The sequence below is a fragment of the Amphiura filiformis genome, chromosome 10 (genome assembly GCF_039555335.1).
Source record: "Amphiura filiformis chromosome 10, Afil_fr2py, whole genome shotgun sequence".
Classification (NCBI taxonomy): Eukaryota; Metazoa; Echinodermata; class Ophiuroidea; order Amphilepidida; family Amphiuridae; genus Amphiura; species Amphiura filiformis.
The window spans coordinates 13,540,836-13,567,809 of record NC_092637.1 but is presented as its reverse complement, the minus strand read 5'-3'; the positions used below and the strand labels follow the sequence as shown (position 1 = coordinate 13,567,809).

General features: G+C 38.5%; 1 protein-coding gene across 1 annotated transcript in view; it reads left to right on the top strand.

Moving 5' to 3' along the window:
• The window catches only part of LOC140162130 (carbohydrate sulfotransferase 11-like), a 35,893-nt gene extending 11,539 nt beyond the window's left edge, over positions 1 to 24,354 (top strand). The window contains exons 2-4 of the mRNA XM_072185406.1: positions 19,674 to 19,803; positions 20,436 to 20,536; positions 23,192 to 24,354. Of these exons, the coding sequence (XP_072041507.1) occupies positions 19,674 to 19,803; positions 20,436 to 20,536; positions 23,192 to 24,148 (1,188 nt within the window). The 3' untranslated portion in view covers positions 24,149 to 24,354. The remainder of the gene's footprint in view (positions 1 to 19,673; positions 19,804 to 20,435; positions 20,537 to 23,191) is intronic.
• Positions 24,355 to 26,974: the final 2,620 nt, after the last annotated feature.

The following is a 26,974-nucleotide window of genomic DNA, read 5'->3' as shown; positions in this document are numbered from 1 at the left end:
ATAAAACAATAAAATGGATGATATTTGATATTACCATATTTTGCATAACATCAGAGAAGATGAGCTCATCTTCACATATATTTCGATTGAACATCTGCATTTTGTTCCATTCAAAGAACAGTAGTTTTAGCTATAGTACGATATTGGATTCATATAGGCCTATCCCTCAGATGTTATCAACTCAGACAATCCATAGAGACGAATTCGACTGACATTTGGTTTGTAATGGAACATTTTCCAAATGCAAAACATGTAAAAAAAACTCAATGTCCGGATTTTTTAAGACGGGGAGCATCATTTAATATAAATCATTTTTAATAATAGTAATACCGGTAATATGCACTTCTTGATTTATGCTTTTGGATTTTTAAATGTCAAATTTTATATTTATGTGTAATCTAGCTATATCATAATTTGCTGATACTTTGGTCAAAATTTACATTAAAATGATCAGAAAAAAAACTATTATTGTCAAAATTTCTGTTTTATGGTGTCATGTTATTTATTGTATTTTTGGCGACAAAAAGAAAAACCCACCCTATTCTACGGGCGTACCTTTCAACTTCAAGTATAGGGTCGGGTGTTTTTTGTATTTTTATTTCTAGAGAGAGGCTATCTTGAAATTACCCTAAAATATCACCAAAATCTGAAGAATTTTTTAATACCAACATATTTTCTATGATTTAAGCAAAATAAATGTTTGGTTTTTTTAATTCTCAAAAAAACAAATTCCGGGTCGGTTGGCCCCGTAGAGAAGGATAGCCTTTGATACTATTAATTTTTTTTTTAATTTGCAACATTTTATAATACTTAACAAAATATTAAAAAAAACTGATGCTAAACTTAAAATTTGTATCCATCTTTGAAAATCAATCAATTCCGGAAATTAAACCTGTTATTAAAACCCCAAGCCACGATGGGTTGATTTGTTTTTCATACACAGAATAATATTTTCCTCAGTTTATTAATACGGTAGCTACCCAAATCTGCTAAAATAAAGCACACAGGAAATTTGGAAACAGATAACACTTTGTACTGCATGGATGAAGTGTGTGTGCACTATGTCCCATGAACAAACAATTACGTAATAGTATTGACTTTTGTTGAACTTGTGAAAGGTCAGTCCAGAGAGTTTCTCTGCTCGTACTAAATTACTGTTTAAGTGGTAATTTTCGCGTACAGTTATTGTCGCGATTTGGAGTTACATACAGAGACATTTTTGCAATTGTTATTTTCGCGATGCTTAGTTTTGCCCTATACTTGCAATACATTATTATATATATTCGCGAGGTGTTAATTTCGTGGATGGAACTCCATTCGCGAAATCCGCAAAAATAAACCCCTCGCGAAGTGTGCTTGCTTTCTGTGAACTTGTTTTCATTAATTAAACTGTTTCTTTACTCAATGAAACTCTCATTAATTGAGTAAAGAAACAGCTTATTTTCAGGGCAACCATTTTCTTGGGGGTGACTTCATTCTACACCCCCTGTGTGAGAGACTAAAGTAATGTCTTCCATGATACAGGGTGTATGTCTTTCAACTGGAATAGCCTAAAATGTGTATATCATATACCTGGTATATGGCCGGATTTACCTTTTGATGGTCCTGTGGGCAAGGCAACATGATTGTCGCAGATCTACTCACTCAAATGGCTTTACCAAGATTTTGGTCTAAAATAGGCCAAAAGGAGATGCAAATTGTAAATTTTGTCACAACATATCTGTCAACTGAGCAGGGGAGGGGTCTGATTCGCCACCCTGCGACTTGTTTTCCGTCAAGTTGGTGTACCTTGCTCTTTTTCTTTCCTACTAATAATTAGGGCTTACTCAACAAGAACTGAAGAATGTTGGTTGTCATGGTCACTTGGGCTGTCAATCATGATGATTATAACTACTAGTACCACCAACTTGTGGGGGGAGAAAACGCCCCAACATACATTATGCACATACATAATGACAAATTGCATTAACCTGGAAGAGAATGGAATTCCTGATATCTATTTGCACAAAAGGCTGGAAATCCCGACAAATTACTAACAAAACCATCTGGAATTCCAGCACCTCAATGGACAAAAATATGGATTATTTTATTGACCAGAGGCAAAAAAGTCTGGAAATCCAACCAAGGATAAACACAATAAACCTGGAATTCCCAAACCCTCTATGCCTTCAGACTAACAAAATGGTGGAAAAATCTGGAAATTTTGCGCCAAGCATAGGCAAAATAGGCTGGAATTTGGAACAGCATAAGTAGAATAGGCTGGAATTCCGAGCCCCAAAGACCACCAAAAAATCTGGATTTCCGTTGCCCTCTATAGGGGGGGTGCATGTTTTATCTGGAATAGCCCAATATGGTGCCAAATACAGGTATTTAGTGTCGTTTTCCAATAAAAAATAGAAAATAAAAAGCCCCTCATCCTCCTAATTTTTAAAAACCCGGACGAGAAACCTATTTTTATTTTTACTTGGCCTTAACCGAAGAACCGCAACAAATATGGAAATTCCTTGGCTCATATAAGATTGATGTATTAATACTGAGAAATACCCTGTCGATTTGTTTAGTTAAAGGAAAGTGACCTGATATATTTGGAAAATCAAATTCTTTAAAACTTACATAATAACTTTAAATGTCGTCCCTTTCAAACATTCATGCAAAAAGAACACGTAAAATGTTCCTTGTAAATGTGACTAGTTCCTTAATGGAATTACTGACATTTATACAGCGTGATACCATCAGGGGCGGCGAAACGATTTTGAAAGTGGGGGGCAGTCAGGGTGATGTAAAAATCGAAATAATGGCCCGTCGCTTGCGCGACGCAGGTGGGTGTCTGAGAAGTGAGAAACAAGTCATTAAAATGTTAGAGATCGAGAAAGCTTAGCATCTCCATTATTTACTTTGAAATGACTGTATTAATTTTCTATTTTCATTCGCAAGTCGTGCAGATTATCTTTCCATTACAATCCCAATATTCTGATCCTGCCTATTTAATAATGCGGTAGTAATATTTTGATTTATAAAATAAACGACGTATAACGTGGTATCTGAACGTAATATTAAAAGGTTACACATAATAGGTAATTGTAAAATATCGAAAATATTTTAAAGGTGAACCTCATTGAAAATAAAGTTATATATCAATGGAAAGCTTGTGATGCCAGGAAGCAGAAAAGAATATTTTTTATTTGCCTAACGCACCAGGATAGACATAATCTCCATGCAAAGATTGGATATTGGCACCCCCCCCTAAATTACAAAACGAAATCGTTCAAATTGGGCGCTTTCAATGATGACGTCAACATGGGGACACACAGTTACTTCCGGGTTTGATTGTAAACACAATGTCCATGTGTTACTGTGGCATGCATCGGGCCAATGCACGAACTCAGTCATTGCCAACTTACTTTACATGAAAAATATCTTCAATAAAATAAGAATAATGTTGCGTGCCGAGGTTCGGGGCCACAACGACAAAAGGGTGATGATCAGAATAAGACAAATTGGTTTCATGGTTTATTTCAGGAACAGTTTTATTAGCCTTTTATTATTCATCTTAAAATCACTAACACATGCGGGATTCCATCAGTCTTTCTCCCTCTTTTTGATCCCGCCTTATCGGGGGAGAACCCAACAAGAAAAGTCGGAAGAACCCGCTTTGGCTGGAGGGGGCGCACGACCATACATCTCCACATAACCCCCTCGCCCTCCAAGCGAGATCCACCGAGCTGAACTTATTTACTTAAAACTTTGAACGGCATTATTGCAATTGTTACTTGATAAAAGACAACTACTCCCAATTGCTCACAACCCAACCAATGAAGGCAAGATTGTGTGCAATTCTTTTTAACATTAAAACTGACAAATATCCTGAGATTTAAAACATGGAAAAGGTAACATCAAAGTTAAAATGTGGTAAATAACATTTTAAGTAAGCAGTGGTAATCACATTTATTTACAATGAACACAGGTATATGCAAAGGTTGAGAAATGATACAAGCACCAAATTCTACATCAGTGGAGTGTGCGCACAAACCACCAAGTAGAAGGGAGCCTGGGAGGTGTATTCATATTTCCCAAGGGTGATCAAGCCCAAGAAACCATGAATGACAACAACCTAGGATACTGAAAAAATATGAAGAAATGTGAAAAAAAAAATTTGTGAAAATTTCAAGACCCAAGTGAACAAATCTCCCCCCTTTAATTTTTGTAAGTGAACACGCTCAAAAATTTGAAGAAAGGTTACCCATACCAAAAATATGGCAAAAGACCAGGGATGGGTCCACGGGATCTCTTTTTAAAAGCAGAAATACCGATTTTAACCGAGATATTTACAAAGTGCAAACTATGCACCAACATGGAAAAATGGGCAAATTTGAAGTGTCTGTATCATTTCTGAAAAACAAGTTCTCGATTAGAAAATGATTTACATTATCAAGTATTCCATTTATACACCATGTTATAGTGTTTGTAGTGACACAATACATTACAAAGATTATTATGAACAGTACCCCAAATGGATTGGTATCTCTAAAAATGGAGACAATTAGTTCTGTACCATAATACAATAATACATTTCACTGTGTCATCTATCTGAGGAAGCACATCATCCAGTGAATAAAATGAATCCTAAACCGCCACGCAAGAACTTTCCATAGAGTATTTTGGAACTCTGCATAAAAGAAAGTCAGAAGTATGCACAAGGTGATTTAGAACACTTATATTATAAGACACTGGAGTAAAAACTTTAAATGGTAACCTGATGATTTTATCATCAACATGAACTTTCCACAATTTTACCTGGCTTGCCCATATGTGTACATTTCACACATCACAGTACTCATACTTGTACATATCAGAAACCTACAAAACATATCATTTACCAAGCATTACTCACATACATGTTTCCCTTACCCTAGCTGTACATGCATGTACCACCCATTTCATCACACATTTTGAAATGAATACCAAGACCTTTCATACACATTGTATACAACACTATATAAAACATTACTTGAAATGACATGACTTGTAATGTCAACCTACATGAATCTGCTTGTTTCTTGTGCAAATCACTTAAATTTGGATCTCAATTTGGAATGTCACCAAATTAAAAGTAAAACTTTATAATCATCTGAAAAAGATGTTAAAACATCTAAAATGTTGCTGTACTTTCAGCAAAAACACTATTTATGCCATAGTAGTAGTACTTAAAGCAATCTGAACTTCAAGAAACAAAATATCATACCATGACAAAAATATAAAATTAATTTGTACCTATTTTAACAGTCATGTTGCTCCTGAATCACATTGTACTGTCAAGAGCAGGTAAAACATGTAACTTTTATATGATAGACAGTTTATATAGCGAATGTCCACCGCTTGAATCCTAATGTAAAAAACGACAGTTTATATAGCGAATGTCTACCGCTTGAATCCTAATGTAAAAAACGACAGTTTATATAGCGAATGTCTACCGCTTGAACCCTACAAATGTAAACAAAAACACAACAATTTATATAGCGCATGTGCATCAAAATAAAGTCATTTTTACAGTCTTTTGGAGCCTTGCCATTTCACCATGTGAAGGCCTAGAGTCAAAATAATGGATTTTATTGCTCAAATATAATGTATGACACTTTGCCAACAATAAATTAAACATGGTATGTGTTCTGTACCTCAATATTATGTTTAACATTTTATACATGGCTCAAAACACCTGTCTGTGGTGATGTGCTCATATCTCCCTACAAAGGCACCCAATGATTTATAAAGGTACATTTTGTCATACATCACATAACTGGACACAATCAGACTTTGTACAAAATCAAAGCTTGATTCATTGAATCATGTTCAAACAGCAGCAAATTTTGTGAAAGAGAAAAGTATCATTTGAAAACACACTGAAATTTCTTGCAAATACAAACTTGTGTACTGGTGATGTGGGAAGGTGGGATTATTTACCTAAAACAGAGATGACACAAATTTGCAAAACCTGATGACACAAATTATACTTGAATCTATAGAGTGAACACCGCTGCAGTACACATAATAATACCTCACCAAGTTTGTATAGAACACTGATACATGTACTTACATGTATAGATTGACACACCCAGGAATTTTAGTTACACATGTCTTGGACATAAAATCACTTTGTACCATGACTGTTCATCTATCTGACACAATTAATTTACACATGTTGTGTACCAAAAATCATTTTGTACCAAGAGTGTACATCAGGCATGAGACTGCACTTTCCTAAAAATTTTTTTTTAAATGCACATGAAATTGGGCAAAAGCACCAAAAACAGGCCTAAATTAAGTAAACATGCAGAAATTTTGACTACACTGAATTCAGTCTTAAAACTGATTATTCTCATGCCTGTGTACATGTATCAATAATATGCACTCATGTTTATATAGTAGGGATGACCAAAAACACAGTGTGAACTCTACCAAAATGGTCTCAAAACAATACTGCAAATCTGGACTTAGTACCAAAAAAAACTTGCATCCCTATTATAGTGTACGCTTTTTTCTTGTTTGTGCATCTGCTTGTGCATACAGGTATCTTGTCTGTAGAAGTTTTGACAAACTGCTGACAAGAAGGATTAAGGTCAACAAACTTGACCCAACTATTGTCTTTGTGGGAAAATTTCGCCATTTAACGCGATACTCCCAGTCATCATCTAGTGATGCGTATCGCTTCCCACAATCTTTTCAATTTCAAAGTACACATTTGTTTGCTGGGCTGATTCACAATTATCTTTGTGCACTGGCGCTGTAGTGTCTTGATCTGGTACAGAGCTTGTAGCCTGCCCAGTGTCCTCGCTGTCATTTCCTGGCGCTACTCTATGGATTACTTTGTCAGGTGCAGCGGACACCTGGCCTGTACCACTTTGTCGTGGAGAGTCATTTTTCTCTGTATGTACAGGTTGGTTCATGTCAGATGGGTGTGTCATATTGTCCGCAGGCTGTGCCTGCCCACATCCATCTAACTGGTTATCTGGACGTCTCTGAACTGCCGGTTTCAGGCGATTAACATGAATCAGGCCAGTAATTAGCATGTTATCAGCTTTCTTGGAGACGGACATTAACATCAGACAATTTCTCACAAATGTAGTATGGTCCTGTCCATGGAGACATAAGCTTGGCTGACTGCTTGTTGTCGAGAACAGGTAGATATAAAAAAACCTCATCTCCGACTAGAAAGTGTGGATCATGAGCAGTTTCCTTCCACTTATCAGCCATGTATTGTTTGCGGGTTTGCATGGTAATTTCAGCATCCTCTCGGGCACATTCAACCAGATGTAAAAGCTCTGCTACATATTCCTGTGCAGACCGTGGTGGATCTGGGATTTGGGGAAGCAATGTGTCAAGAGGAGAGCGTAAATGTCTTCCATATGTCATAAATGCAGGGGTATAACCGGTACTATCGACACGGCGAGGTGTTGTGGACAAACTGCACCAAAGGCAAATGGCGGTCCCATGTGTCATGCTGCTGATCTAGTCTCTTTGCCAATGATGCCAAAATGACTGACATACACCTTTCTGATTGGCCATTGCACTGTGGGTGGTAACTACTAGTTTGTGTCTTGGTGATCTGCAAAAGTTTGCAAGTTTCCTTCACAATATTTGACAGGTAATTTGTCCCTCTGTCAGAGTGGAGAAATTTGGGGGTTCCATGGCGACAAATAACTTCTTTGAGAAATGCCCATGCTACAGTGTGTGCTTTGATGTCAGGAACAGCCACCAACTCTACATACTTTGTAAAATAGTCAATAAACACAATCACATAGCGGTTGCCTGTGTGCTGACAAACAGGAAGTGGTCCCAAAATGTCTGTACTGATGCGTTCAAACGGCATGGTAGGCACTGGCATAGGTATGACCTGTGCACGTACTCTCACTGGTGGGGATTTCCTCTGGTTACATGGGATACAGGATTTGACCCAATTAACAATGTCACTGTACATTTTGGGCCAAAAGAACTTTGTGCGCACTTTTTCCATTGTTCTGGCTATCCCCAAGTGTCCACCAGCCAGTGGTGAATCATGAGCTTCTGTCAGGACTTGCGAAACAAGCTGCCTAGGTATAACTAACTGGACATGACTGCGAGATGTTTTGTCTCCTCTACCTGGTTGTATCCACACATGATACAGCAGACCATCTACTAGCATATAACTACTGAAAGTCTTGATTACAATGGCTGCCTTTGTAGATTCTAATGGAAGTTTCCCCGACTGCAGAAATGTGATGACATCTTCATACTCTGGGTCTGTTTGTTGCAAATGCTGAAGATTTGGCAGGTCAAAGTTTACCTGTCTCGCTTTGTCTTGCATTTCTGGTGCCACACATTTTGTTGCTCTTTGCTGAATCTTGGCTACACTTATAGCTGAAATTGTGGCCTTTTGGGTGGTAAAGCATCAGGAAAGTCATACTCAGACCCAACAAGTTGCAGATTGCACTCATCAAGTTGAAGATCTTCTTGAGATGATGGTGCATAGTCTCTCCTGCTTACACCATCAGCATTTTGATGAACGCGACCAGGCCTATGTACAATCTCAAATGAGTATGACTGCAGGTGTGTCACCCAACGAGCAAACTTTCCTGTTGGCTGTTGTAAGGAAAAGAGCCAACGAAGTGACGAGTGATCAACAATGGCTGTAAAATGTGAAAATCGAAGATAACAGTCTAATTTTCTAACACAATATACCAGTGCCAGACATTCTTTCTCAGATATCCCATAATTTCGTTCTGTGTCTGACAACGAGCGACCAACATAGCATATTACACGTTCTCTACTCTCTGTGTCATCTTGGCTCAAAACACCTCCCACTGCGAAGGAACTAGCGTCTGTAAACAATTTGAATGGGCGCTCATAATCAGGATAGGCTAATACAGGGAGCATGTCAATGCATCTTTCAATTGTTCAAATGCTGAATGACATGGTGGGGACCACACAAATTCAATACCCTTTTGGTGAGGGGCATACAAGGGGCAGCGACAGCTGCATAATTCTTGATAAAACGCCGGTAGTAGCCTGAAAGACCTAAAAGGCTCTGAGCTGCTTCACATTGGTGGGTGTGGGGTACTCTTTGACTGCTGATACTTTAGCTGGGTCTGGGGAAATACCAGTGCTGTCAATTACATGTCCCAAATAATGAATACTGTCTCTAGCAAATTGGCACTTATCTGGTCTTAGCTTTAGACCCGCTGCAGCTAGGCGTTGCAAAACGCTTTCTATGTGTTGTAAATGTAAATCAAACTGTGGCGAGAAAATACACACATCATCCATGTATACCAGACAGTACTTCCAGTTTAAGCCATGTAATACAGCTTCCATGACCCTTTGGAATGTGGATGGACTATTTCGGAGGCCCATGGGGAGTCTCTTAAATTCAAAAACACCCAAATGACATCTGAAAGCAGTGTAAGGAGTGGAACTAGGATCTATAGTTACTTGGTAAAATCCACTCTGTAAATCTAAAGTAGTAAAGTAGGTAGGATGTGAGGATCCAACACTGGTAAGAGCTTCTTCAGTGGTAGGCAAGGCGTTCGCTTCCAACGCAATCAACTTATTGATCCCGCGGTAATCAACAACAAATCGATACCCTTTGTTGTTGGCTTTTGTAACCAACAAACATGGGGCAGCCCAAGGGGATGTGGAATGCTGGATAATATCCTGCCTTTGCATATCAGAAATCATATCTTCCAGGATAGCCTTTTGTTTTGGGGCCATTGGATAATAGCGCTGCCTAATTGGTTTGTGCTGTGGATCAATCTGTATCTTGTGTTGGATAACATCGCACTTACCTAACTTCTGATCTGGCCCCACAAAGACATGTTCATACTTATCAATTAAGGTACACAGTTGTTGTTTTTCTTGGTCAGTAACTTTCGACTTTGTTAAATCAAGATTTTGTGACACCCTATATGCTTGAGAACTACATGTATCACCATGATCACTACTAGATTGTACATTTGTCGCACCCTGTACATGGTTACTCTTGGTGGCATCAACATCTGGAATTGAGACATGACTGGTATTGGGCACATTACAAAGAATTGGTTCACCATTTTGTACACAAGTAATATTTTGAACAGTATCTTGTACAACAGAACTTGACTCTTGTTTACCAACATGTACTGGCCCTGAATCTACATGTACTGTAGCAACCTGTGTGCCCACCTCTCTATCATCAGGTATATGATACAATTCATGTTGACGTGATAGGGCTGTGAACTTACCAAGGTTTGCACCCTTTGAAATTAGCACTGGTTCATCTGTGAAATTTGCACATGCATACTGTATTAGTCCATGTTTGTTAACAGATAATGACTTGGTAGACAAAAGCCCCATTGACAACAAGTTAGATGAACCGAAGTCACGCCACACACCTCCGGGGTAGGGGTGAACCTCGATCACGTGCAATAAATGCTACCTGTGACTTTGGGGGTACAGTGACCTGGGTTGTTGACACAATTTGACGTTTTGGGTTTATTGACAATGACATCATTCCGTCTCTGCCAAACTGCAGTCCAACTTCATACGCAGTAAGAAAATCTTGCCCTAATAGGAGAGATGGCTGAACATTGGGTACAACATAAAAGGGCATTGAATCATGTGACCTGCAATTTTGCACTTGACAAAAATCATACCCTGAATTTGTGTACGGTCACCGGTGGCTGTTTCTATGTAGTCCCTGTCTGAGGCATGAATTTTGAGCCTATGAAATTCACGATATTTAAACAAGTCTGGATTGAAACAGCTAATATCCGCCCCAGAATCAACCAGAGCAAACAATTTGAGTGTTTGAATCTGAACGGATGTATAATTGCCTAAACAAGGTGACTTGACTGTATGGACCTTTGCAACACGGGGTTTATCACAAGGAGGACTGCAGTTAGTGACCTGAGAAGAAATGTGTGATATAGGCCTACACGTATGAGACCCAGACTGTTTACCATCACTGCAATTCATAACATTGCCTGTACTAAAAGTTACACCTGGATTGGTATGTACATCATTTGACTTGACATGCAAATTTGAAATATCATTATCAACATTATTTGACACATAAGTTTCACCATTTGATGGAATCACACATACTTGGCCTAACATTCTCATTATTTAACATGTCACTCACATTTGCATATTTATTTGACATCATAACAACATCATTGGGCAAAACATCTACATGTACTGACTGTGTACCTACATGCACATGTTGACCTAGATTTGTATTTGTATTTGACTCAACATTTGTTTTTGATACCAACACATTGTCATTTATAGTAGCTTTTATTGTTCGCTGTACTTTATTATCACACATGTTCATTGGGCTAGCAGTTTTGTGGGGCCCAACCTCCATTAGCGCCGGCCTTGAGGTTGTTGGGGTGGGCCTTGTCCGTTTCCCTGCAAACATTCACGCCGATAATGTCCAAATTGACCACACGCATAGCACTGCACTTGGTTGCGAGGAATCCTGGGGCGTCTGGTGGGGGGTGGGGGTGGGGGACGGTACATGACAGAACATTGTGGTGCGACATGTCCATAAGCATGACAAAGTTGGCATTGGGGACTTTGCACTGTCGCGACCATGGGAGCAGCTGACGTCGATGCGTGGTCTGCAGGACTGCTGACAATTGCTGCCGCCGTTTCTTCTGCTATGGCTGCTTGGAGTGCCTCCTGCAGGTCTGCAGGTTGGCAGCGAAGAACCTGCTGTTTAATGTGGGGGCGTAAGCCACTTATAAAGTGGTGTAACTGCCCATCCTCGTCAATTTGCAATTTATGGCAGAGATTGGCAAGTTCCTCCGTATAGTCCTTTACCTCGCGGCAACCTTGTGTCGTATTTGCAAGCTTTTGACGTAACTGAAACATCTGAGCTGGTTGGAGTTTATACTTCTCCAACAATGCCTGGACGCAGCGTTTCGTGAGTCGTCAAGTTCCTCTGCTGCTTGTCGCGCAGCCATTGCGCAGCTGAATCTTGTAGTAAAGCCCGCAGAGCATTGAAGCGCATATTGTCGTCCCAATTTGCGTAGTCCGCATACCGGACAAAAGAGTCTAACCAATCTTCAACGTCTTGATGTGAGCCTTTAAAGGTAGGTATGTGAGCATTCCTTACCTGTGCATGCGCAATATTCAGCCTCTCTCAGCATAGGGGAAATCGCGCACCCGGCGCCATTTTGGAAATTCATTACCGGTAGTAAATTTTACGGCGATGTTTTTAGATCGAGTTAGAAACAGTTCCAAAGCTTACAAGGCCAAGTCAAAAGGTTAAACTTGATCATAACCCGGAAGAGGTCAGATGATTCGCACGTGGTCGCGGCAAATTTTGGCGACTTTCTAGTGGGTTTGAAAGTGACGATTTCGATCTAATTTTTTTCGGAAATTACTCTCCAAATATCTAAATAACGGAATTGAGCGGTAAGTTAAATGGAGCACGCGGTGAATAAAGGTATTTTTTTTGTACATAAAAATGTTTGGTTTGATGAGATTTGATGGATGCCTTGCGCAAAAAGTGAGTGAACTGGGGACTTTGTGTAGTACGAATTCGGCGACTTTTGCCAGTGAGTGAACATGTTTAACCCGGCATGGTTTGCGTATACTAATTGAATGGGCTCATGCTGTGAATGCTGGGATAGATTCTCATTCTGTGCCGACTATGAGTCGGGGGAAGAAGCAAATTTGGACCTTTCCTATTCCTATCCCATCATGCATAGCGCTAGCAGATTTTTGCTATGATAGATGCTGAATGACTGGGGTGGGCACATCGGGTATGATGGCCGGGGGGGGGGACACAGGCCGTTTTTTGGCCATTTTCCTATTTGATTTTCTAAATGTTCAAATTGATGGGGCGGGGGGACGTACTCCTATGACGCTACGTCATGGGGGGGGGGGTAACTTGAGCAGGAGTGACCCCATTCTGATGATCAAGTGAACTGGCCCTCGAGTTTCATAATGATCTTGAATAGGGAGCATGCGCCAGCCAGTGCTCCAAAGGGTGCCTGCTCAAAGACAAAACTTAAAGCTGGGGGAAGGGGTAGGGGGTTCATACTTGAGCAGGAGTGACCCCATTCTGATGATCAAGTGAACTGGCCCTCGAGTTTCAAGCAATGATCTTCGGAATAGGGAGCATGCGCCAGCCAGTGCTCCAAAGGGTGCCTGCTCAAAGACAAAACTTAAAGCTGGGGGGAAGGGGTAGGGGGGGTTCATACTTGAGCAGGAGTGACCCCATTCTGATGATCAAGTGAACTGGCCTTCGAGTTTCCGCAATGATCTTCGGAATAGGGAGCATGCGCCAGCCAGTGCTCCAAAGGGTGCCTGCTCAAAGACAAAACTTAAGCCGGGGGAAGGGGGCAATGGGGTTCATACGTGAGCAGGAATGACCCCATTCTGATGATCAAGTGAACTGGCCCTTGAGTTTCCGCAATGGTCTTCAGAATAGGGAGCATGCGCCAGCCAGTGCTCCAAAGGGTGCCTACTCAAAAACATTTTCCTGGGGGGGGGGGGGTGAATGCATCAGCTAGTGCTTATAATAATTAATTACCCCCCCTTGTATCAGTGAAAAGGTGTACTCGGGTGGGTAGTATAGAAACCGTGAGTTTTTCAATGACAAAACAAAATAAGACACCTGAACACAAATTTCAGTTTTTCTTTATTTTTGCATGATGTTGGCCCTCTCTGTGGTTTCCCAGGGACTGCCTTTTGAGGAGAGCGAGAGCAATCACTCTCTACTGCTCTTTAATTTAATGCTCTCCTGCAAATTCCAAAAGACAGTCCCTGGTTACCATCCTCTGTCAAAGCTGGAATCTGCATCAGAAAACAGAAATAAAACAAAATGTTACTCATACATGTTCATTTGTATATTAGGGGATATCATTTTCTGCTGGAAGGGGCTCCCAAATTTACAAAAGTCAGCATCAATAAAATTGCGACCCCCCTATTTCGGCAACAAAATTTTATGACCCCCTCCACCACCACCCACTGATACACCATAGGGCCTATGTACCCCATGAAGAGGCTAAAATTGTATTCAGTCTTTTTGAATAAGATAAACACACTATCTGTGGTCATCTTGAGACTGCCTACATTTTGGTCATCAAAAATTGTATGACCCCCCTATTTTTCTTTCCAAAAAAAGGACCCCCGACCCCCTGTGTATATTTGGGACCCCCCCCCCTTCCCAAGGAAAATGATCCAGGCCCTTATGTTCACATCAATACAAATTCAATCAATCTAGGATTACATTTACAGTTCAGTACCGGTAAATGACAAGTGCTTGTTTCTTAAAATTGTGTACTCACAATGCACAGTATACATGTAGGCCTATAAGCATTTTAATATGTGCATGCACAAACAGTTTGTACAGGAAATTGGCTGAAAAATTGAGACATTCAAATTAGCATATCTCCGCAACCACATGTCGTATGACATTCATTTATGCCTCATCAGTTTTCTTTCATTTAGCTCTTTAATATGAGATTACTTTGATGAGAATCAAAAAAAGTTCAAATTTTTTTGTATTATACCTATTAAAGGGGGTCGGTTTGAATGCGTTTTGACACGCCATTTTGTGGCAGGTAAATCAAAATCTGACTGGACAGTTAATTAATTAAAGTCATCATCATGGTCATGAAAGTTAGATCAGTTTAAACACTGCGGGGATAGCTCTTACGGTATCGGTGCATGGTGAGTCCTGCATGCCTGAGTCACTCGCTTGGCTTGGCTTGGCTGCGTGAGGTACCGTGTACATGTGATGTGTACTACAACTTACAAAGTCATAATCGCCGGACTCCTCCACCATATGTTGCGTGCCGAGGTTCGGGGCCACAACGACAAAAGGGTGATGATCAGAATAAGACAAATTGGTTTCATGGTTTATTTCAGGAACAGTTTTATTAGCCTTTTATTATTCATCTTAAAATCACTAACACATGCGGGATTCCATCAGTCTTTCTCCCTCTTTTTGATCCCGCCTTATCGGGGGAGAACCCAACAAGAAAAGTCGGAAGAACCCGCTTTGGCTGGAGGGGGCGCACGACCATACATCTCCACAATAACATGAAGAATACATCATGATCAAATCAAGAATGAAGTTCCTGAATAAAGTGTGTGGATTAAAAAATGGGAAAAGTGCCGGCCGGGGTGATTTGGGATAGGCCAAGCCATCCACGATATGCAGGGAATATTACAGTAAAGCACGAAGAGCGAATATTCGCCGAAGAACCGGAATGAAAACAGATTGCAAAAAATAACTGCTAGTGCTACCAGTTCAGATCGTCACACCAAGTTGAGATGAACTTATCACAATGAGAAAATGAAGGAATATAATAAAGTACATGTACGGGATTTTTTAATTATTTCTTAACTTTACAACCGGTCATGTATGATAGGCGAACTCGTAGATACATACGTGGCGGGGTGAACTCACTCAGTCGCCGAGTGTTCCGTATCCGCGACTGTACGTACTGTACTTGCAGACAAAATGACCGATTTGATATTCACATTCTGATACTGTAAAACCACTTAATTTCGCTAGGGATTTAATTTCGCTAAATTCGCTAGAAGCCTTAATTCGCGAAATTAAATACCCGCAAATTGAAAAGTTTTACATTGAATTGTACACATAAATTGCTGGATTAGCGAAATTAAATACCCACAAAAATGGTGGTCATTGGCAATTAGCGAAATTAAGTACTAGCGAAATTAAATAGCTTTACAGTATTTCCAACTTATTGCTACTTCATCAGCAAAATTTATTCCTGTAGATGTTCCAAATATAAGGGAACGATTGATCAAATCTGCTGAAACACGGCGCAACTTGAACTTGTGCTACCGGAGAGACGAAGCGAGTCGCTGTGTTTGCCCACCTTGATCGGCGCGGCTGCCTGTAATTTCTTCAGCATAAAAGCAGCAATTTACGCATCGTGTTCGGTAATCCATAAAACATGAATGTTTCACTTTTTCAGTACACTGTTATCATTAAAAGAATCGTGACACAAGTGACAATATTTTAATTTTATTCAGATTTCAGAATTCCATCAAATAACGGTCTACTAAGCCTAAATTGTATTTATTTTATAATAAAGTATCTGTTTCTTTCAATCGTGATTGTGTGGAAAGAATGTACCGGGAGAATGTATTACCGCAATGCGCTATAATATGAAAACCTTTATGGGCTGGATTTGATGAAATCGGCGGTTTTTTAATTTTTGATTACTACAAGACACACTACAAGATATTTTTAAAAATCAGATATTTTTAAATGAATCAAGAATAGCGAATGTCACAAACAAGTTATTTAATTTGTTATTCGATCATGTTTAGTCAGTCCATGACATGAACGGTATACGGTAGCAGCAATCATTTGCGCATGGAATTGATCCCAGCGCGAAATTCAAACTCAATTACCCAGTTATACCCAGCCAGTTATGACTGATTTTGTCAAGAATTTACGTAACATTTTCGTGTTGACAATAATTCTATTATTTCTAATATATATAGAAGGAATCAGCAACTTGAAGATTCTTCTCATTTCAAGCTTTATTGTGAAAATCAGACTTGCCGGGCAGCTTGCTGCTTGCAAAGTACAGGAAGCAAGTCTTGTTTACATGTTTCCGAGTAGGATCACGTGACTGCGAACCCTGAGCTTACGTCACGAGCAATCTCAAGGTCAAAGACGATTGATTTGGGTGCTTTTTGGGCGCCTTAAAAAAGACTAAAAATTCAATCATTTTTTTAATTTTTCAGCTTTATTGGCCATCAAAAAAATCGGAAAAAATTATTTTTAATATCCTGATATCATAAGCTTTCCATTGATATATAACTTTATTTTCAATGAGGTTCACCTTTAAGGATACCTTTGGATTCCTGAATTTATTGTTTTCTATCTTACAAGCTGTGATTTGCTATATTATAAAGCAAACATTTTTTTATATACCAGTTATCATGGTGGTTATGATTAAATTATACCTATCAAATTTGGGCATACGGTTCCTAAAAATTAATATTATTTTAATTTTTACTAAAAACAATAGAATGAACAATATTGTACCACTCTTGTTGTAAAATCCTATTAATAGTTGTATGCATATATTCCTCATTTAGGCTTGATCACATTTTGTATTGGCTTTGCTGATACTAACGATTGCAAAAATTAATTAATTGATAAAATATTCTCATCTTGTCTATGAGAAAGTAAAATGGTAATGATAATGAGATTTGGATAAAAGAAGGGTATGATTGCTTTGTATCTTATTGTTTTCATTACACGTCGTTAAATTTTGAAATTAACTTTGAACATCCTCCGTTTATGCCAAGCTCCTATAATTTTCAATGATTCATTTAAGGGATGGGGTATGAACGTTTGGACAGTATTTATTGTGGGACATTAGAGCACATCAGGCATATCGAATTGCATTCTGAATACGAAGAATGTAGGCCTACTTCTGATATCAAATAATTTTGATATTTTGAAATTCGCAATGTAATACACATTTTATGGCAAATGATTAAAATTTATATTTTTGATATTTAACAGTACTCGAAGTAAACTTTATAAATCTGATGATTTATACTTAAAGTGTATGCAGGTGGGATGAAAAGCCGACGATCAATTGTAAATTTTGACCTTTCGTATTGAGGCCCTGCATGAAATTATCGATTGGCTCCAAACAAAGGATTTGAGCCGGTGTCCTTCACCGTAGTTATGGCGGAGTGCAGTCCATTCAATCAAATGTTGTCATCAACCTATTTGATCGTAGTTGACGAACTGCCACGGTAGATTGCAATCATGCTTTTGTTGAATGCATTTGAGTAGTCCGCCATATTTACGGGATGATACGTCACATGCAAGGCCGCTATTGAAGATATGGATTTTTTTTCCCAAAACACCAAAAAAAATTAGGTCTTTTGGGGAAAAAAATCTATATCTTCAATATGAAATGTCAAAATTGTCAATTGATCGTCGGCTTTTCCTCCCAGCTACATACACTTGAAGAATATATCGTTAGATTTATAAAATTTACTTCGAGGACTGTTATATCAAAAATATCTAATTTTAATAATTTGTCGTAAAATTTGTATTATATCGTGAATTTCAAAAAATGAAAATTATTTGATATCAAAAAGATATTCTTCGTATTCAGAATGCAATTCGATATGTCTGATGTGCTCTCATGTCCCACAAAAATACTGTCAAAACGCTCATTCCAGATCCCTTAAAGCTATTTAAAATACTTCTTAATAGTACAATTTGAAAGGATTTCGGAGGTTCATCGGTTTTTCTAGGATTGAAGAAGAAAAAGATGAAGAAAACACAAACCAAAAACAAACAAATAAATAAATAGTTGAATAATTTATTATTAATTAATTATTAATTAATTAAAAGAAGCCCCAAAGGCTTTATCTAGTCTTTGTGTTCAGGGTCAGGGATATACATTTACCGAAGTTTTTATGTTTTTGTAATGGATAAAAAGGCCTTAGTTTGCGGCGAGTAAAATGTACCTTTTGCTCAGCTGTGCCAGAAAACAGCACAATTATGAAATACAAATATGGAAAAGTTCATTTTCATAAAAGATAATATTGAGTTGATATCGATTTTACGATTCTTAATTTCACCGTAACGTTAAATAAACAAGATAATGTCAATCAAATATTATATTGTAATCAGTTTTTGATATCATAATCAGCATTAGCGTATGTCACACTTTATTAAAGGCATACTCAATGATTTGTTCATTAGGAAATCGTAAAAATCATCAATTTTGCACCTTCGTTAGCAACATAGATGTGTTAGAGGGGGGGGGGGGGCACTCGAATATGAAAGTGACATACCTGTGCCTATATCGGTGGCGATTTTTGTCGAAAAAGGGGGTCATTCAGTGGCGGCTAGGCTCCAAGAAAATGGGGATCATGGAAATGCTAAATTGGATGTCATTGACTGTGAAAAATAAGTTTCTGTGACAAAGTTTTGCCTTTTTAAAACTAAAATTGCTGAAACAAATTTGGAGTCAATTTCTAAAAAAAAGGGGATCACTGGCACATGACGCGTGCCAATAGGAATGCCCCAGGGATGTGTTAACAGAGTGGTTAAGCCAAAGAAAACTCTTAATATCTCTATACCTAATGACAATTTTCATTCATGACTTATACTTCACTTTTAAGGGATAGGCCTAGTATAGCAACGTTTGCACGTCAGACACATCAAATAGTCTTCAAATCGCATATCAAATAATTTTGATTTTCTTTTTAAATTTTAATTTTTAGTAATTTGCCATAAAATTTGTATTTTTAATTTTTTTAGACCGTTGCTGGGCCTTAAGGGAACAAAGCAAAATAACTAGTTTCGTTTCTCAGCCGACCCCTTCCCTCCCTGCCAGAAACGTAATGAAATGTTGAACATTTTGACATAGGCTAATAATAATGACACATTCTTCAGACCGATGTTTTTGTACAAACGTAATCGATTATTTTTACCCCCTCCCCCTTAAACGAAACTAGTTTCGTTTATAAGACGTAATCGATCTTTTGGTTTGTTCCCTAAGTAACTGCATGTATTTTGGGGGCGCCCGCTACGGCGGGGCCCCTTATTTGGCTTGACTTTTCAAAATGCTTCTTATTTCTGTCTTGCTAGATTGTTATTTCTTTTACCGATTTATTTCATATTAAAGGCCAATGGAACGTCATATCGTCCAGCGATATTGGTTTTCATAGCATTGTTACTTGGCTTCAGTATAGGCAAATATTACAACTGGACTCAAGATAATCAACCGTGGATTCTAGGCGCAAATTGGAAACTTGGTAAGTGTATTAGGCACTAAGGATTACAATGGCCTCATTCCAATGGCATAGTTCAATAACCTCATTTAAACAATCGTAGTGCAAAATTTGATCTCAAGTTGCAGAGTATGAGTTTTTGTACTCATAATTTCAAAGGTCATGCAATAAATAAACAAATGTACGAGGGGTTATTCGTATTGCATGGTTAAAGAATGTGCCCCTGATAGATGAGCATGTTGTGGATCCTGGACGAAGAATCTGTGCAGTACAGATCATGGCATAACGAACAAGGCCAATTCTCTCAGAAGAGTGTCAAATGGTGGTCGCGGTGTTGATTATTTTCAATAATTTTCAAAAACTTAAATTCCATCATGGACAGACGCAGCGGCTAAAATTTGCGCAGCGAAGACAATGAACTCTATTCGACTGTCACGCCGCGAAGAACCTGTTTCAAAAGGGGCGGGAAACACTTTTAAACGTGTTTGAATCATTTTTATAACCCTAAAACCAATATTTTTCTCGTGATCGATTTTTATACATAGAGCGATTAGATAGCATTTTAATAGCATTCTTGTTACTGTCGCACATTAATTTTGATATTACCATATTAAATATATAATTATTATAATTATTTTATTGTACTTTATTTCAAGAACTACCTTCAGCAAGGAGGATTTTTGCGGTACAAAATAAGCAAGGAACTACAACACTATCTCCAACATCTACTTTGGCTCCAAATAGCACTACTATCACTGTGAGTAAAACTGATTTTATCATGTTTAACTCCGGGGATGTGCCACTGTTTTGAGGGTACATTTTCAGCAATTTTGGTATATCGATGGGCGTGGGTTTTCAGTGAAGACCAATGCGCCATTGGTTTTGGCAAACGTGCCATTAAAAGCACTCAATTAGGGCAAATTTGGATGATTTTTGTTGAAAATTGGTATACTGATGGGTAGTAAAACCAGCAAAAAGTATATATAGAACTAGAAAGTCAGCATGGCACATATCCCCGTACAAATGTTTTTGAAGAGACCCCTGGCCCTGGGTTTAACTCTCACCATGCTTAATACAAAGCATCATGCAGAAACAAACATAGGTCAGGCCTTAGATTATTAATACACAGATTGGAATTTTCCATGCCTGTGCCCTCTAAGCGTACTCGAATTCAGCTGACGCCGGTACAGCGTACAGACTTGGCGACATCGCTTATCTTACTCGCGAAGTTTCTTTTGTGTACGGTACGCTCGCGCTGTTTCAGCCTGTTTGCGCTATTTTTGAGTTTGCTCACGCGGTACCTGACTTAGCATCGATCCCCTGAGGCAACATGCCATGTTTCCGCGGAGAATTGAATGGACCAGTTGTGTGTCAAACAAAATGTGCTACCAGTAACTTTTAATAGGCCCGAATTGTGTAAAAAATGAATTCAGAATATTATTATACTAAAGTCCGATACGGGTTAACTCAGAACTTGTAAAATACAAGCAAGACTACAGCTGCTAAGCTCCCAAACTATTGTGCACTTTCTGATAAGCATGCACTGTCAAAAGTTTAAGGTTTGTTTCTGTACAATTTTTAAACACTGCTAGCGTTTAATTTTTCATTTATTGCGTTAAACACCAAAAGTAAAGACAGAGTATGTAGATTCTAAACACATTTACTTTAAAATGCAGACGGTGTTTACTTTGTAAAGATTTGTTGTGTACTTTCTAAACAATTTGAAAGTAAACATGTTAAATGTTTAGAATATAAATACTCTCACGTGTTTAGTCTTGGTGTTTATGTGTTTACTTTGGTGTTAGCCCAGTGAAACTGTCCTATACCTTTACTGTGTAAATGAAAAATTAAACGCCTAACTACCAGTGTTACAGAAACCCTAAAGACTTGAATTTACGGTGAGAAATTCCACACATAAAGTAGTAAGGTCCAATGTCCAAACGTGTAATGGGCTATTCCATTTAAAATCCACACTACCCCTGTGGAAGATTTGGGAAATATCTTCCACAAGGGGAGTATGAATTTCAAATGGAACTAACACATTAGTAGCAGCTCCACTTGAAAATCACTCTCCCTCAGGGGAAGATTCCATTTGAAATTCATACTCCCGCTGTACAGATATTTCCAAAATTTTGCACAGGGTAGTGCAGATTTTAAATGGAATAGCCCAATTTGGATTTGACCTGCAACTTTCACAACAGCATTTTGTCTACAGACATTGTAAATTGGAACACGTAGAAGGCAAAATAGGCTACCAATAGATGAGGTGACCTATGATGTCACATGTTTACATTCAGACCGCCCTCTGTTGTTTCAAGTCAGGCAAAATAACACAGAAGTGTCTATGACAGACCACATAAATCTCTTTAAAACTCAACTTTTAAAAACCTTTGAAGTTTAATGTGATATTATGTATATAGCTTGATGCATTTATAAACAAGATTGATACCATCTTTTGTATTATTTGCTTTGAAACCAAAGTTAATGAATAAAAATGAACTTCTTCCATGTAAACTATAGTGTTTTTTGCCTGACAGTTTTGATCACAGACCAACAGAGGGCGTATCAAATGTAAACACATGTCACCTCATCTATACCGTAACTTTTATATTTTTCAAATTTGTGAGCGTCCACCACAAACCACAATAAAGTCGGCCCGGACAATTTAGTTTTATTTCGTGTTTAGAAAAAATATATCATAAGCTTTAAAATAATTTTGTATATCATTTGACTTTAAACGATATCCAGAGCGGGTTATAGTTTGTTGAACTTTGCTCCTTCAACAAAATGGTACTTTATTTCGGTTCTACATTTGTCTCTTTTTCAAATATCAAAAAGTTATAATGGGCGGTCATTTCAAATCATCCCCAAGTGAACGAGGTTCAGGAATGTTCTCTCATTGTTAATTGTTGGATATACATATCTATAGACAAAATACAATGCTTTGTAACCTACCACTTGAACAGGATTTAGCCAAAGCAAAGACTAGCTATTTAAGAATTCTACAGACATAAATAGAAGCTCATTAATTATCCTCTTCAACAATCGGATTATTGATTGGTTTAAAAGGTGTTTGACTGGCACTAGCAAAATGAGATACATGTAGCACCAACTTGAGGTCCCTATGAATACGACCTTCATGTACATTTTACATTGTAACTCAGAATACAATTTGCCGACTTTACGACTGGTTTGTGGTGGGCGGCCACATTTAGTTTAAAACTTCTCGATTTATTTTAAAGTCTTAGGTAGAAATTGGAACTCTATCATGTCCAGAGAGAGACCACATACATTTCTATCTAGTCCGTCAAGAAGGACTCCACGCCGTCACACGTGGATATAGTCATTCTAATACGGACTATTTCTATCAGCTGTATTAATGCCATGCGCAATTCATATTTTTCAATTTCAGACAACTGAATCACTAGATGACGTCATACAACGAGAGCAGGAAAAACGGCAACAGATTCTACAACGCGTTTGTGAGCGCGAACGTTTACCTCTATACAAAAAACACTGGATGGTCTTCAAAAAATATGATTATACAATACACGTCATCGTGGATGATCATCATAAAATTTTATTTAATTATGTTCCTAAGGTGTCCTGCACCACCTGGAAGAAAATATTCATGGGGTTGAGGTCACTCCATTCCAATGGCGGCTACTTTCCAAGACTGAAGGATTATAACGATACCGAAATAAAAGAAAGGTTGAACACGTATAAGAAAGTGTTATTTGTCCGAGAACCAATTACAAGGTTGCTATCCGCCTATTTAAGCAAATTTCAATCTCCTAATCATTTGAAAACGCAAAAAATATGGGAGACTTATTACGGCAGGGAGATAATTGCAAAGTACCGCCCGTATGCTAATTACCATATCAACTCTACAGAGTGGTTAAATATACAATTAGATGAAATTATACAATTTATTACAGATATGGGTAGCGAGATCAACATGGATGAGTTCAGAGATCATTTTTTACCCATACATCGCGTCGCTAACCCGTGTGTTATCAAGTACGATTTTATAGGTCATTTTGAGAATTTAGAGATCGAAGGTCCGTACGTGCTACGCTGGCTGGGTGTGGATAATATCGTTCGATTTCCGCCGGTTCATGCATCCCGCGCGAGTCAGTCTCTTATACAAGCCTATCAGACGGTGCCTTTGAATTCTTTACGACGGCTGTGGAAATATTATGAGCTTGATTATGAGATGTTTGGGTACTCTATTAATGATACAATAACAAGTCTGGTCCAAGGAGTGTTTGATGAAGAAGCAGAGTCGGATTTACCACAGGGCCAGATGGACGTGGGCCCTGTGCCCAGGATCCAAGAGGGGCCCAGATTAGGGAGGCCCGGAGAATAAACTAAATAAAATTTATTTGCAAAAAAGTGGGTGAAATTGACATTTACAAATTTGTAGTTAGGCCTATTGTAAACTAGAAAATGAGCAAACATGGTAAGTCCTTTATATAGTTGAAAGCATTATTCATCCATTACATGTTTTCATGTAAAAAATAGTTTTCAATACAACAATAAACCTTGTGAACTTGAAAACATATCGTGTAGCGGTAGTCATGAACATAAGCACTGTACTAAGACGATGTAAAATGTTTTCGTTCATTGCATTTTTGAATACAAACACAAAAAATGTTTTTAAAACGTTATAAACGTTTTGGTAAACGTTTTACTAAGATTTAAATGTCAAGCCATAAAACATTTTTGAAATGTTTCACATGAACAAACACTACAAAACATTTTTAAAATGTCGAAATGTTGTAATTTTTTTTGGCAAAATCAGCAGTAGATAGGCATTGGTGAACTACTTGATATTAGTAGTAGATAGGGTATTGATGAACTACTTGCTATCAGCAGTAAATAGGGCTTTGATGAACTACTTGCTACCAGCAGTAGATAGGGCATTGATGAACTACTTGCTATCAGCAGTAGATATGGCATTGATGAACTACTTGCTATCAGCAGTAGATAGGGCATTGATGAACTACTTGCTATCAGCAGTAGATAGGGCATTGGTGAACTACTTGCTGTCAGCAGTAGATAGGGCATTGGTGAACTACTTGCTATCAGCAGTAGATCGGGCATTGATGAACTACTTGCTATCAGCAGTAGATAGATATTGGTGAACTACTTGCTACCAGCAGTAGATAGGGCATTGGTGAACTACTTGCTATCAGCAGTAGATAGGGCATTGGTGAACTACTTGTTATCAGCAGTAGATAGGGCATTGATGAATTACTTGCTATCAGCAGTAGATAGGGCATTGATGAACTACTTGCTACCAGCAGTAGATGAGGCATTGATGGACTACTTGCTATCAGCAGTAGATAGGGCATTGATGAACTACTTGCTATCAGCAGTAGATAGGGCATTGGTGAACTACTTGCTACCAGCAGTAGATAGGGCATTGGTGAACTACTTCCTATCAGCAGTAGATAGGGCATTGATGAACTATACTTGCTACCAGCAGTAGACAGGGCATTGGTGAACTACTTGCTATCAGCATTAGATAGATATTGGTGAACTACTTGCTACCAGCAGTAGATATGCATTGATGAACTACTTGCTTTCAACATATGGCATTAGTGAACTACTTGCTATGCAGCAGTAGATATGCATTGAAGAACTACTTGCTTTCAACATATGGCATTAATGATAGGGTATCGATGAACTATTTGCTATCAGCAGTAGATAGATATTGGTGAACTACTTGCTATCAGCAGTAGATAGGGCATTGGTGAACTACTTGCACAAATTTAGATAGGGTATTGATGAAATACTTGCTATCAGCAGTAGATAGGGCATTGGTGAACTACATCATATCAGTAGTAGATAGGGCATAGATGAACTACTTGCTATCAGCAGTAGATAGGGTATCGATGAACTATTTGCTATCAGCAGTAGATAGATATTGGTGAACTACTTGCTATCAGCAGTAGATAGGGCATTGATGAACTACTTGCTATCAGCAGTAGATAGGGCATTGGTGAACTACTTGCTATCAGCAGTAGATAGATATTGGTGAACTACTTGCTATCAGCAGTAGATAGGGCATTTGTGAACTACTTCCTATCAGCAGTAGATAGGGCATTGGTGAACTACTTCCTATCAGCAGTAGATAGGGCATTGGTGAACTACTTGCTATCAGCAGTAGATAGATATTGGTGAACTACTTGCTACCAGCAGTAGATAGGGCATTGGTGAACTACTTGCTACCAGCAGTAGATAGGGCATTGGTGAACTACTTGCTACCAGCAGTAGATAGGGCATTGGTGAACTACTTCCTATCAGCAGTAGATAGGGCATTGGTGAACTACTTGCTATCAGCAGTAGATAGGGCATTGATGAACTACTTGCTACCAGCAGTAGATAGGGTATCGATGAACTATTTGCTATCAGCAGTAGATAGATATTGGTGAACTACTTGCTATCAGCAGTAGATAGGGCTATCAGCAGTAGATAGGGCATTGGTGAACCACTTGCTACCAGCAGTAGATAGGGCATTGGTGAACTACTTGCTACCAGCAGTAGACAGGGCATTGGTGAACTACTTGCTATCAGCATTAGATAGATATTGGTGAACTACTTGCTACCAGCAGTAGATATGCATTGATGAACTACTTGCTTTCAACATATGGCATTAGTGAACTACTTGCTATGCAGCAGTAGATATGCATTGAAGAACTACTTGCTTTCAACATATGGCATTAATGATAGGGTATCGATGAACTATTTGCTATCAGCAGTAGATAGATATTGGTGAACTACTTGCTATCAGCAGTAGATAGGGCATTGGTGAACTACTTGCACAAATTTAGATAGGGTATTGATGAAATACTTGCTATCAGCAGTAGATAGGGCATTGGTGAACTACATCATATCAGTAGTAGATAGGGCATAGATGAACTACTTGCTATCAGCAGTAGATAGGGTATCGATGAACTATTTGCTATCAGCAGTAGATAGATATTGGTGAACTACTTGCTATCAGCAGTAGATAGGGCATTGATGAACTACTTGCTATCAGCAGTAGATAGGGCATTGGTGAACTACTTGCTATCAGCAGTAGATAGCGTATTGATGAACTACTTGCTATCAGCAGTAGATAGGGTATTGATGAACTACTTGCTATCAGCAGTAGATAGGGTATCGATGAACTACTACTTGCTATCAG